The 13,182-nt window shown below is 42.2% G+C and overlaps 1 protein-coding gene across 4 annotated transcripts in view; it reads left to right on the top strand.

Moving 5' to 3' along the window:
• Positions 1-13,182, top strand: part of NBEAL1 (neurobeachin like 1) — a 145,235-nt gene that overhangs the window by 35,087 nt on the left and 96,966 nt on the right. For all 4 annotated transcript variants that reach the window (XR_008327608.1, XM_053365990.1, XM_053365969.1 and 1 more), the window contains exons 5-7: positions 2,063-2,144; positions 6,872-6,999; positions 8,459-8,541. Coding sequence is in view for 3 of the 4 variants with exons in the window: in XM_053365990.1 (XP_053221965.1) it covers positions 2,063-2,144; positions 6,872-6,999; positions 8,459-8,541 (293 nt within the window). In the remaining variant the exon portion in view is untranslated. The remainder of the gene's footprint in view (positions 1-2,062; positions 2,145-6,871; positions 7,000-8,458; positions 8,542-13,182) is intronic.

Genomic DNA, 13,182 nt, shown 5'->3' with positions numbered 1-13,182 from the left:
TTTCCTTTCTCCTCCTGTGATGATGCATTGTAATATTTTAATGTTTCAATATTTTAATGTTGTTTTTAAGTTGTATTCATTCAACTTGTTTTTATTATTGCTTATTAGCCGCCCTGAGCCCGGCCTTGGCTGGGGAGGGCCGGGTATAAATAAAAATTATTATTATTATTATTATTAGTCCATGTCTGCTCAGTTGCTAGCAGAATCTGGGAGTGGGCGGTCCTTAAACTTTCCCCAGCATAACAGTCTTTTGACCCCCATCCTTCTCCTCCCCTCTCTGCGCATAAACCGACTGTGCAGGGAGGGCGTTGGCAAAGGGGGACCTGCCGCCCCTCCGCTTTGCTCAGACTTCGTGTTGAGGCTCTCTCTAGCATCTTCCGATCCCTGCATCCCTTCCCCGGAGGAAGAGCTGCTTCTCACGATCTTCGGAGGCTCCCTATAACCCAACTGTCCTTCCACCTCTCACCTCTGAGCTGATGGCAGTTCCCTGACACAACTGTCTCGTTTAAGCCCCCTGTCCCATACCTTCACTTTCTAACCTTCTCGATTCACTGCCCTCACCCCATGCTCCATTGTCAACAGCTCCTTCATCCTCAGAATCATGAAGCTGGGGCGAGGAACCCCAGGACCTCCAAACCTAAGGTTTCTCCCCAGGCCACGCCCCTCCTTAGCCACGCCCCCTCCTTAGCCATGCCCCTCACCGGCCCCTACCCTCCTATGGCATTTTTACCCAGCTGGAATGTGTCCTTCGGCTCTGACAATGCCTTTTGCTTCCCTGGGAGGGCTGTGTGAGCATTTGTAGAAACTGCCTTGCAGGACAAGGGTGTCAAATTTGCCTCTGGCCCCCACCCAGCACTGTCCTGTGGCCCCCCAGAAGTTTGTCTAGAAGGAAATGTGGCCCTCAGTCTTGGAAAAAGCTCCCCCAGCTCTGACATGGAGCAGGGTCCGTTCTACAGAATTAGAGGTGGCTGTGTCCATCAGTGACATATGGGCAGGACATCTGATGTGAAACAAGATTTACCCTGCTAAAGAGCAGGCTGAGATATGATTTGTTGTTGTTGTTTAGTCGTTTAGTCGTGTCCGACTCTTCGTGACCCCATGGACCAGAGCACGCCAAGCACTCCTGTCTTCGTCTGCCTCCCGCAGTTTGTTCAGACTCATGTTTGTAGCTTCGAAGACACTATCCAACCATCTCGTCCTCTGTCGCCCCCTTCTCCTTGTGCCCTCCATCTTTCCCAACATCAGGGTCTTTTCCAGGGAGTCTTCTCTTCTCATGAGGTGGCCAAAGTATTGGATATGATATGGATATGATAGCCACCTTCAAATATCTCGAGGGCTGCCACATGGGAGATGGAGCAAGCTTGTTTTCTCCTGCTCTGGGGGATAGAACCCAAAGCAATGGATTCAAGTTTTGAGAAAGGAGATTGTGACTAAACATTGGGAAGAACTTTCCGGCAAAAAGAGTTGTTTGGCATCGGAATGGTCTCCCTCGTGAGGTTGTGGACTCTCCTTCCTCAAAGGTTTTTAAGCAGAGGTTGGATGGCCATCTGTCATGGATGCTTTAGTTTTGATTCCTTCATTGCAGGGGGTTTGAACTAGATGAACTCTTTGGGTTCCAGCCAGCGCTGTGATTCTTCCCTTCTTCTGATTCTAGCCTCATCCAATTTGGTTCCAAATACCTCAGTTGGCTTTCTTCTGTAACTCGGGTGACCCTCACAAACGTTCTAAAACATACAAAAAGTTGTAAAACACACACACAAAATGGTTGATGGTCCATGTCAACATCTACATGCAGTGTTGCTGTGAACCATTTTGATGCTATTTGGTGATGGAAAGAGGGATTTCAATTCCATTAATGATACGGTTTGCCATCAAGCGGCTTTGATTGGCTATAATTTCCATATTTAAATACAACCTCTTAATGTGAGATTATTCTGTATTTTTATAACACGGTGCAGATTGTTTTGGGAAATCGTGATATACCATTCTTTTTCTGAGCGTTAAATCATATTAGACAGTTTTACCATGTCTTGCCACTCATGCCTTATTATTTCCCTTTCAGAAATTTGGCTAATGTGGAGGAGATTGGCACCTGTTCCTATATTAACCATGTTATTACGATGACTACACTGTATATTCAGCAGGTAGGTGAAGCTGTAATTTCCTTAAATTGCTTTCTAGTCAGAAACTGGTGCTGCACTGAGAATAAACTCACCAACACTTGACTTGGCTGTGTGTCCTGTCACCTGCAACACAATTCATCTCTTTATTTCCAAGTTCCATTTGGAGCGACAAAATTAATTCCACCACTGGAGTTCAGATTTAGTTGACTGATGGTAGTGAGGTAGAAATGAGTTTTACAATAAGTTTTGTGAGAATTCTTGATTGCTTTTTATTTTTGTAGCTGTACTGTAATGGCAAAGGAATGCCTGAAAATTAATTTAGGGGGTAATTTATAAGGTGGCAAAAGGTTTGCTATCTCAACATTACATGGAGACTCTACTCCAGAGCTTTCCAAACGTTTTGTGTGGGCGACACACTTTTTAGACATCATTTTGTGACATGGCAATTCAGTTTTGCATCATGTCGTGACACAGTAATTTAGTTTTACTAGCAAACCAGATGTTAAACAAACCCCATTCCAGCCCCGGGAGAAGCGTTTGTGCGATGCACCTACACATTGCAGCCAACACACTAATGTGCCGCGACACACAGTTTGGAAAGCTCTGCCCTACCAACTTGCCTAAAGTGTGTGGGGACTGCATGTGCCCCCCCCACCTCATTTTATAAAACCTACAATACTTGCTGAATGCCCCCGTTTTCTGTCTCATTAGAGTTTCTTCCTTCTTGTTTGTTCCTTCCTTCTCCTGATCACGAGTGTGCGACACTAAAATCAGAAAGGAATTATTTTCACTTGGTTTCTACAAGCGTAGTTATACAGGGGTACCTCGGGTTACATACTCTTCAGGTTACATACGCTTCAGGTTACAGACTCCGCTAACCCAGAAATAGTACCTCGGGTCAAGAACTTTGCTTCAGGATGAGAACAGAAATCGTGCTCCGGCGGCGCAGCAGCAGCGGGAGGCCCCATTAGCTAAAGTGGTGCTTCAGGTTAAGAACAGTTTCCTTGTTGGGTCGAATTGCAGCTATAAAGATGAATGTATTGCCTAGAATGTTGTTTTTGTTTCAAACATTGCAAATTGTGGACAAGATGGACTGTTTCAAGAAGTGGCAGAAAGATATTTCTAAATTTGTCTGGCAGGGCAAGAAGCCCAGAATAAAATTTAAGATATTAACTGATGCAAAGGAAAGGGGTGGATTTGCCCTGCCAGACTTTAAACTTTACTATGAATCAGCAGCGTTCTGCTGGTTGAAAGACTGGCTGCTTCTTGAGAACACAGACATTTTGGATCTAGAAGGTTTCAACAATGTTTTTGGGTGGCATGCATATTTGTGGTATGACAAGGTGGAAGCACATAAAGCATTTAAAAACCATATTGTTAGGAAAGCATTGTTTAATGTTTGGATTAGATATAAAGATTTATTGGAAAATAAAACCCCAAGGTGGTTTTCACCAATGGAAGCGAAAGCTCAGAAAAAGCTCAATATGGAGGCCAGATGGCCGAAGTATTGGGAAATTTTGGAACAAGAAGGAGATAGACTGAAACTGCAGAGTTTTGAGAAACTAAAAAACAAAGTGCAAGACTGGCTTCATTATTATCAGATAATGGAGGCTTACAATTTGGATAAGAAAGTTGGCTTCCAGGTGGAAAAATCTAAATTGGAAACAGAACTGTTAGAACCCAAAACTAAGATTTTGTCAAAAATGTATAACTTGCTGCTGAAATGGAACACTCAGGATGAGACTGTCAAATCAGCTATGATTAAATGGGCACAAGATGTTGGACATAACATTATGTTTGCTGACTGGGAACAGTTGTGGACCACTGGGATGAAATTTACGGCATGTAATGCCTTAAGAGAAAATATTATGAAAATGATATACAGGTGGTACATGACCCCAGTCAAGCTTGCAAAAATTTACCATTTGCCCGATAATAAATGTTGGAAATGTAAAGAAAATGAAGGTACATTTTTTCACCTTTGGTGGACGTGCCCTAAAATTAAGGCTTTCTGGGAAATGATCTATAACGAATTGAAAAAGGTATTTAAATATACCTTCTTGAAGAAACCAGAGGCCTTTCTCTTGGGTATGGTCGGCCAGTTGGTGTCAAAAAAGGATAGAACTTTCTTTATGTATGCTACAACAGCAGCAAGAATACTTATTGCAAAGTACTGGAAGTTGCAAGATTTACCCACTCTGGAAGAATGGCAGATGAAGATGATTGACTGCATGGGATTGGCAGAAATGACTGGCAGAATCCGTGACCAGGGAGAAGAGTCGGCGGAAGAAGATTGGAAGAAATTCAAGGACTATTTACAGAAATATTGTAAAATTAATGAATGTTGAATGATGTCGGATAGAAATTAAGGGGTTTTTAGCTGTAATGCTTTGAGATAAGGGTTTGCTGAATAAATAATTTGAATTGGAATACAAGAAGGGGAGGTATGAGGAGGTCAGGGAAATATGTCATTGAAAACTAAGTATTGTGAACTATATGTGTTTTTAAACTTTTTTGCTTTTTGTTTGTATAAAAATTAGAAATTTTAATAAATATCTTTAAAAAAAAAAGAACAGTTTCAGGTTAAGAATGGACCTCCGGAATGAATTAAGTTCTTAACTCGACGTACCATTGTATCGGTATTTTGTACTTAAAATTAAAAAATCCTCCATACCCTTTTGTTAAAAGAGTATATCCATCGAACTCAGTAGGGCTGTGTGCAATTGGGAATTTGGGGTAGCCATGGTGAAAACGGAAGCAGAGTGGTCTGAATTCTGGTTCTGCCCACCAGCAACTTTTAACCTCCCCCCCAGCCAGGCAGGAAGAGAAAGTTACCTTCCCTTCGGTAATTTTAGATATTTTAGAAGTGGTGTTTTTTTTTTGTTCAGAATATTTTAAGCAAACTATCTCAATCCTCATAAATAAAGCTGCAGGTCAGTGCTATTATTCCCATATTGACAATGGGGGCTGAGACCAAGAGAGAGTTGCTTTCCTAAGGCGAGTTCATGGCCGGAGACTTCTTGAGTAACAACTTGTTCTCATAGATGGTATACTACAGTGGTACCTCGGGTTACATACGCTTCAGGTTACATACGCTTCAGGTTACAGACTCCGCTAACCCAGAAATAGTGCTTCAGGTTAAGAACTTTGCTTCAGGATGAGAACAGAAATCGTGCTCCAGCGGCGTGGCAGCAGCAGGAGGCCCCATTAGCTAAAGTGGTGCTTCAGGTTAAGAACAGTTTCAGGTTAAGTACAGACCTCCGGAACGAATTAAGTACTTAACCCGGGGTACCACTGTACTTGCCAAATAAATAGTGGTCAATTTTATCTTTAATCCCCTCCCCCCATTAATTTTAAATATTAAATATGGTAGGATTCCCCCCCAAAAAAACTCATCACAGCTTGCTGACAGTCAAATATTCTTTTTTAAATGCAGCAATAACTTATAATAATTGACTTCCATCAGCTGGCCTCTAGTCCATTTTGCAGGTTTCCTGTGCAGAAGGGGATTCGCGGAATTCACTAACTTTTTTTTTTTAAAACCTCCCTCTGGTCACTCCCAAATTTAACAAGCAGTTTGGTGTAAGAACTGTGGGGGGAAATAAACAGAGAAAATTATACTGCGTGTGTGCCTCCAAGGCAATTTTCTCCTCCTGCTATTTTAGCTGTATAATTTTTAGCATGTGCTTTGTACTTATTTTTGGTTTTCTGCACACCCCTCTGATATTTTATAATGTGAGTGGTTTACACAACTTAAAAATAAAAGAATTACGGGAGCTCTCACATTGTATTTCAAATTTGCCTTTTGGGCCTCTTCTGATTATGGCCGCCTGGCAACCCTGTCAGATGGGTTGGCCACAAATAATAAAAATAGTTATTATTATTATATCATCATCATCTTGGGACTGGCCAATAAGGAGGCCTATAGGCAAAGGCGAAGACAGGGGAGGTAAAACCTCAATATCCCTTAATCGAGACGAAAGCAATATTGCAGCATTTGTTTCCATTTTTGCATGTGCTTCGGTTTAACTGCTCCAATCGGTGCTGATAATTACGTAGGGACTGGGAAGGGAAGGGGGTTAGATTTCACTGTAGAATCAAAAACCTTTCCAGTTAAACAGAACAACAACAGAAAAGTCGGTACATTTGGCAATGGTCTCACATCTCTATGGAAAAGATAGGAGGGGAAAAAAGACCTGGTAGGAGGGCATGCATGATTTTGTCCCCGATCCCGAAACCCCCGTCTTCCTTGTGCATCTGAGCCTGACGAACGTGGTATTTCACTTCTACGCAGCTCTCTTTGAAAACCCTACCGTATTTTTTGCTCTATGACTCACTTTTTCCCTCCTAAAAAGTAAGGGGAAATGTGTTTGCATCTTATGGAGCAAATGCAGGCTGCACAGCTATCCCAGAAGCCAGAACAGCAGGAGGGATTGCTGCTTTCACTGTGCAGCGATCCCTCTTGCTGTTCTGGCTTCTGAGATTCAGAATATTTTTTTTCTTGTTTTCCTCCTCCAAAAACTAGGTGCGTCTTGTGGTCTGGTGCATCTTATAGAGCGAAAAATACGGTACATTTCATTTCGTTTCCTGGGAACCACGGGTAGCTAGCTGCTTTCCACAGAGTCAGGCTGTTGATTCCTCTCAACTGGCAACAGCTCTCCAGCATTTCAGGCTGTGGTGCGATGCGTGCAAAACTGCAAGTGCTGAAAGTGTTTTGGTGACCGTCGTGTTTTTTGCTGTCTCTTCAGCTAAAGAGCAAAACGAAGGAGAAAGAAGTCGCCGACCAGACGCCCATAGAAGAGTTTGTAAGACACGCGCTGGCTTTTTGCGAAAGCCTGTACGACCCCTATCGCAACTGGAGGCAAAGAATCGCTGGGTAAGTGGCAATCGAGTGGGCGGTGTTTTATTGCTGCGCCGAATCTCTTTGCAGGACAAATGTCAGTGGAATGTGCCGACTTGCAAGCTCAGCGGACAGGCAATAGATGTGCATCTTTGCATTCTGTTGAAGAAATTAGTGGGCCAGTGGCTATGGGAGACAAATGTGACTCTTATTGTGTGCATTCCATGGGAATCTGAAACTGCAGTCAATACATGCAGTCAAATAAAGACGTGGTTGACCCTTATCTTTGGCCTAGTCAGATTGTCTTCCATAAACACGGTTTTAACAATGAGTCCGTAAGTGACGGTTGAGGCCAATTCTGGATCCACACATCCTTCCACAGTGGGGACATTGGTTTCCGGGTGGGAGTTGATCATTGTGTGGATTTGCCAAGCCTGCCTTCCTCTTAGCACGTTTCTCCCTTGCGTCCTGGGTTCGAGTGTCTTCAAAGCCCATGACGCCTTTGGTAAAGGCTCTTCTGCAATTGGAGCACTCACAGGCCAGTGTTTCCCAATTGTCACTGTTTATACTGCATTTTTAAAAATTTGCCTTGAGAGAGCCTTTAAACCTCTTTTGTTGACCACCAGCATTATGCTTTCCATTTTTAAGTTTGGAATAGAGTAGTTGCTTTGGAAGACGATAATCAGGCGTCCGCACAACATGTGGTTGTGTGGCACAACAAAGGAGCATACTGGCCTAGCTTGGACCAATATAAGTTGTAACATTCAGATCTTGGCTTATTAAGCCATATGCTTTCGGGAGCAGCTGCTTCACGCCTCCCGTTGCATGAGACTTGATGATGCCAGAACGTATTCTAAATCAGGAAACCATGTCTACCAGATTTGGAACAAGACCAGGATACTTAACCACAGTTTGACGGTGGGTCAAAATATTGGCGGGTTCGGAAGCTGGCAGTAGCCATTGTTTCCCAGTTTGGGCAAAACAGGAAACCGTGGTTTCCTTGAGACTTCCCGATTTGATTGTTTGCACCACAAAAGGACTGTGGCTAATGACTCATTCATTCTGTGGCGTATTAAGCTGAGATACGATCACTTAAACATGGCCACAAGTATATGTAGGTACCTACCAACTTGCTTATGTGAGACGTAGCCTTCTAAATGTATGGCAAAATGGGTCACTTTGAGTAGCTGAACTATCAATAAATCCTATTGTTTTAATTTACCAAATTTGTAGTGTTAAAACGGCATGTCCTTAAAGTCAATTGTGGGCTGGGTTTTGGTTTTGGTTTTATTTAAAAGTGCCTGCTTAGAAATAAAGTAGTCCAAAATAGCACCTTGGTAATTTTAAAAGTGCTGCAAATGTAATATGGAATAGGTATTTTATTGCATTTGAAGAAACGCATGCTTTAGAATAAATAAAAAATGTGTTCTGCAGTGTCCGCCTACAAATAAATCTTACCTCTTGGTTTCTCCTTTTTTTAAAAAAAAATATATAGACGAATTCTGAGCAGTGTTGAAAAAAGCAGGCAGAAGTACAAACCAGCTTCCCTTACAGTGGAGTTTGTCCCTTTCTTTTACCGTGAGTATCATTGCCTTGGTGTCTTAATGTTTCTAGTGCTTACTTCGGAATTTTTTAAGGGATAAAATTTATTGCCGCAAACTTCCAATCTCAAGGTGACGAATACAAAATAATTGCTCAGAACTGCTTCAGGACATTGTTGTTGTTTAGTCGTTTAGTCGTGTCCGACTCTTCGTGACCCCATGGACCAGAGCACGCCAGGCACTCCTGTCTTCCACTGCCTCCCGCAGTTTGGTCAAACTCATGCTGGTAGCTTCGAGAACACTGTCCAACCATCTCGTCCTCTGTCGTCCCCTTCTCCTTGTGCCCTTAATCTTTCCCAACATCAGGGTCTTTTCCAGGGAGTCTTCTCTTCTCATGAGGTATTGGAGCCTCAGCTTCAGGATCTGTCCTTCCAGTGAGCACTCAGGGCTGATTTCCTTCAGAATAGATCTTCTTGCAGTCCATGGGACTCTCAAGAGTCTTTTCCAGCACCAGAATTCAAAAGCATCAATTCTTTGACGATCAGCCTTCTTTATGGTTCAGCTCGCATTTCCATACATCACTACTGGGAAAACCATAGCTTTTACTATACAGACCTTTGTTGGCAAGGTGATGTCTCTACTTTTTAAGGTACTGTCTAGGTTTGTCATTGCTTTTCTCCCAAGAAGCAGGCGTCTTAATTTCGTGGCTGCTGTCACCATCTACAGTGATCATGGAGCCCAAGAAAGTAAAATCTCTCACTGCCTCCATTTCTTCCCCTTCTATTTGCCAGGAGGTGATGGGCCCAGTGGCCATGATCTTCATTTTTTTGATGTTTTTGGATGCCAAACCATGCCTTAGTGCAAATTCCCCCATTCCTGCTGTTGCCATGCTATCTAGGGCTAAGCCATGGTTTGGCTTAGTGTTGTATCTGAACCCAGGCTCATGTTTTGTCTCCCCCCAACCCTGACCAACTACAAGCAGTAAACCTTGGTTTGAACAAACCTTGGTTTGTCTGGGGCAGGACAAACCATGAGTCCTTGGTCAGACATAACTAAAAATTAATTTCTGCGGTTTTCCCTTATACCCTAACACAAGTCAAAGGTTGCTGCTGTGAATACAAATTAAAGGTTAATTGCCAGGACCTCAAAAAGATAACTGTGATTAAATAAGCTGAGCCCAACCCATTAACTGCCCTTCCCCAAACCCACCCCATATGGGATTTCATCTTAGGAAGCTTACAGCAGGTAATAATACTTGTTTGAATCAGGGTAGATTTGATTTAAATCAAATAGATTTAAATCACGATTTAAATCACTAGTCAGTAAGACTTGATTTAAATCATTTTTTTACAGAAAGACTCATTCTTGCTGGTATCATCTTAATATTCACAACCAGAAGAAGGTTACATTTTTGGAATAATAAATTTTCTGAGTTGTTTTTACAGCTATATCGAAAATTACTGATTTGGTTATACTATTAGAAAAAATAGCCCAATATTTATGAAATTATTGTGAGGTTTAATAAGTTAACTGTTTATATTTGGACGACTTTTCTGCTGTGCTTTATGGGAAGGAGAAAAATAATCATTTCCTTAAAAACAATTTATTTAACTAAAACATTATAAACATTATAGCATATGTATCCATGTTTGTTAACTGATGTGGTTAAACAATTTTTTTTAAAAAAACCAACAACTTAGACTGAGTTTTAGCACACATGAAAAACTTAAAACAAATCCTTATTTCCTGATGAATAGCCTTTGGATAGATAGAAAGCTATCTTGAGAAAGATTTTTCCTCCGAAAGCATTTTATTTTTAAAATCTGATTAAAAAAACCTGATTTAAATTTTTAAAAAAACCTGCAACTACACAATTCAGGCAGTTTCAGACCACTTTCCCCCAAAGAATCCTGCAAACTAGTTTGTTAAGAATGGTTGATAAGTGACCCCTGATCCTAGATCTAGCGTTCTCAGAGTTCCCTAGCGACAGGTTGTTGTTGTTTAGTCGTTTAGTCGTGTCCGACTCTTCGTGACCCCATGGACCAAAGCACGCCAGGCACTCCTGTCTTCCACTGCCTCCCGCAGTTTGGTCAAACTCACTTTAGTAGCTTCGAGAACACTGTCCAACCATCTCGTCCTCTGCCGGCCCCTTCTCCTTGTGTCCTCCATCTTTCCCAACATCAGTGTCTTTTCCAGGGAGTCTTCTCTTCTCATGAGGTGGCCAAAGTCTTGGAGCCTCAGTTTCAGGATCTGTCCTTCCAGTGAGCACTCAGGGCTGATTTCCTTCAGAATGGATAGGTTTGATCTTCTTGCAGTCCATGGGACTCTCAAGAGTCTCCTCCAGCACCACAATTCAAAAGCATCAATTCTTCGGTGATCAGCCTTCCTTATGGTCCAGCTTAGGGACAGGGGTTGACTGTAAAAACAACTCTGGAAATTACAGCTAACGTGGCTTCCCCCTAAGCTATTTACCCTTACGTAAAGCTTTTTTAAAAAAGTTCCAAAATGTAGTTTTTGTCTCAATAGCCAGCTTGTTTTAAGACTTGGGCGTCTCCACCGCCAGCTTCATTTAAAAATGGTGACATTTTAACAGTGCTGGTTGGTGACATTACTCAGAGATTTTTATGGTGCTAATTTCAAACAAAATAATCTTGTGGCTTTGGCAGCAGCAGTTCAACTGCGTAAAGTTATTGCTATGGTAACAGCTTCCAGGTTAATGTTTATTGCTGAGAAAAATTCCTTAGGCTACTTGTAATTCCCTTCTGCCAGGTATGCTTTGAGCAAAGAATACAGTGTAATGATTTTTCAATGGAAGGGGAAGATTTTGGGCTCGTTCTACTTTTTGCCAATAGGAGGTTTTTTTGTGCGTTTTGGGCACTGTGAATGTTTAAGAGTTTTTTGCTGCATAAAATTTTATTGGATCTTATGTCAGTATATAAAATCTCTGTGCACCTAATAGCACCTTTTAAATGGCTGCATTTTCACATAATACTAAACTACGATTTAGCATTATGTGAAAAAAATGCGGTGAGCGTCAGACTTTCATGCTCCCTGCCTCATCTCCACTTTTGTCCTCTGGCACAGCCTAGAAGAGATGTCCAGAAATGGCCATTTCTCTTTTAGGCTAACTACAGCTTGTCACAAAGTCTGAACTGGGACAAATGTTGGTTAGTTTTGACAGTAGTTTGTGGAAACAAGCAACTTGAATCCATAGTTTATGAAGCTGCCTTGTTTTCGCTAACCACGGTCAAGGTTTAAATGTGACACTAAACTGTGGTTAATCTGAGATGAAAGCAGAAGTTTCTAATCTTCTCGAGGCTGTGTTCAGGGAATCTTGGTGTGTATCCTTACCGCTCGTATATTGACAAAATAGAGAAGAGAAAATGACTATGCTTTGATGTGTTTTAGTGCATCCTTTTGCAACTTGGGGTCCCTAGATGTTGTTGGACTTAAACTCAGCGTCATCCTATAACATTAGCTAATCTAGCATCTGAAGACCCAAAGTTGAGGAAGGTTGGTTTAGTGAGATGTGAACACACCTAACCTCCTCCTCAGTTCATCTGTTGTCTCTCTCCTTTCCTTCGCCAACATATCTGGGAGGAGGCGTTTGGAATTTTTGCTTCTGCATTTGATTAATCGTACTTTGCGGTGTTCTTTGTACCTTTTAACCTGTGCTTAATCTTAACTGGGGACGCGGGTGGCACTGTGGGTTAAACCACAGAGCCTAGGACTTGCTGATCAGAAGGTTGGCGGTTTGAATCCCTGTGACGGGGTGAGCTCCCGTTGCTTGGTCCCTGCTCCTGCCAACCTGGCAGTTCGAAAGCACGTCAAAGTGCAAGTAGATAAATAGGTACCACTCCGGCGGGAAGGTAAACGGCGTTTCCATGCGCTGCTCTGGTTCGCCGGAAGCGGCATAGTCATGCTGGCCACATGACCCAGAAGCTGTTCACCGGCTCCCTCGGCCAATAAAGCGAGATGAGCGCTGTAACCCCAGAGTCGGCCACGACTGGACCTAACGGTCAGGGGTCTCTTTACCTAATCTTAACTGGGGTTAGTTTAAACAAGTGAGCTTCTGAAACCATGGTTTGGAACCAACTGTAGTTAAAATGATCCACAGTTTGTATGCTAGGAGAACATTGGAAAGGTGGATTTAACTGAAATGGTGGCTTAATTTTACCACTACAGTGGTACCTTGGGTTATATACGCTTCAGGTTACACACTCCGCTAACCCAGAAATAGTGCTTCAGGTTAAGAACTTTGCTTCAGGATAAGAACAGAAATCGGGCTCCGGTGGTGCGGCAACAGCAGGAGGCCCCATTAGCTAAAGTGGTGCTTCAGGTTAAGAACAGTTTCAGGTTAAGAATGGTCCTCTGGAATGAATTAAGTACTTAACCCGAGATACCACCGTATAACTAAAGATTGATAATAGGCCTTCTGGTCAAGATGGTGTTGAGCTAGGCAGCTGGTCCCGGAGCTCCCAGATAACGCAGTTTTAATTTAGTTTTAATTGGGCTTGTTTTAAATCAACTGTTTTTATGTCTTAAAAAAAGGCAGATTTGATTATAGATTTGAGGGTTGACTTCATTATGAAAAGAAAAATAGGATCTACGTATTTGTACAGTAATTGTTTTTGAGATATATTATTTGAACACATGCCTACAAATCTTTTGGCTCGAA

The sequence above is a fragment of the Podarcis raffonei genome, chromosome 1 (assembly GCF_027172205.1).
Source record: "Podarcis raffonei isolate rPodRaf1 chromosome 1, rPodRaf1.pri, whole genome shotgun sequence".
NCBI classification, from domain to species: Eukaryota; Metazoa; Chordata; class Lepidosauria; order Squamata; family Lacertidae; genus Podarcis; species Podarcis raffonei.
This window is presented reverse-complemented; position numbering and strand designations above follow the sequence as displayed.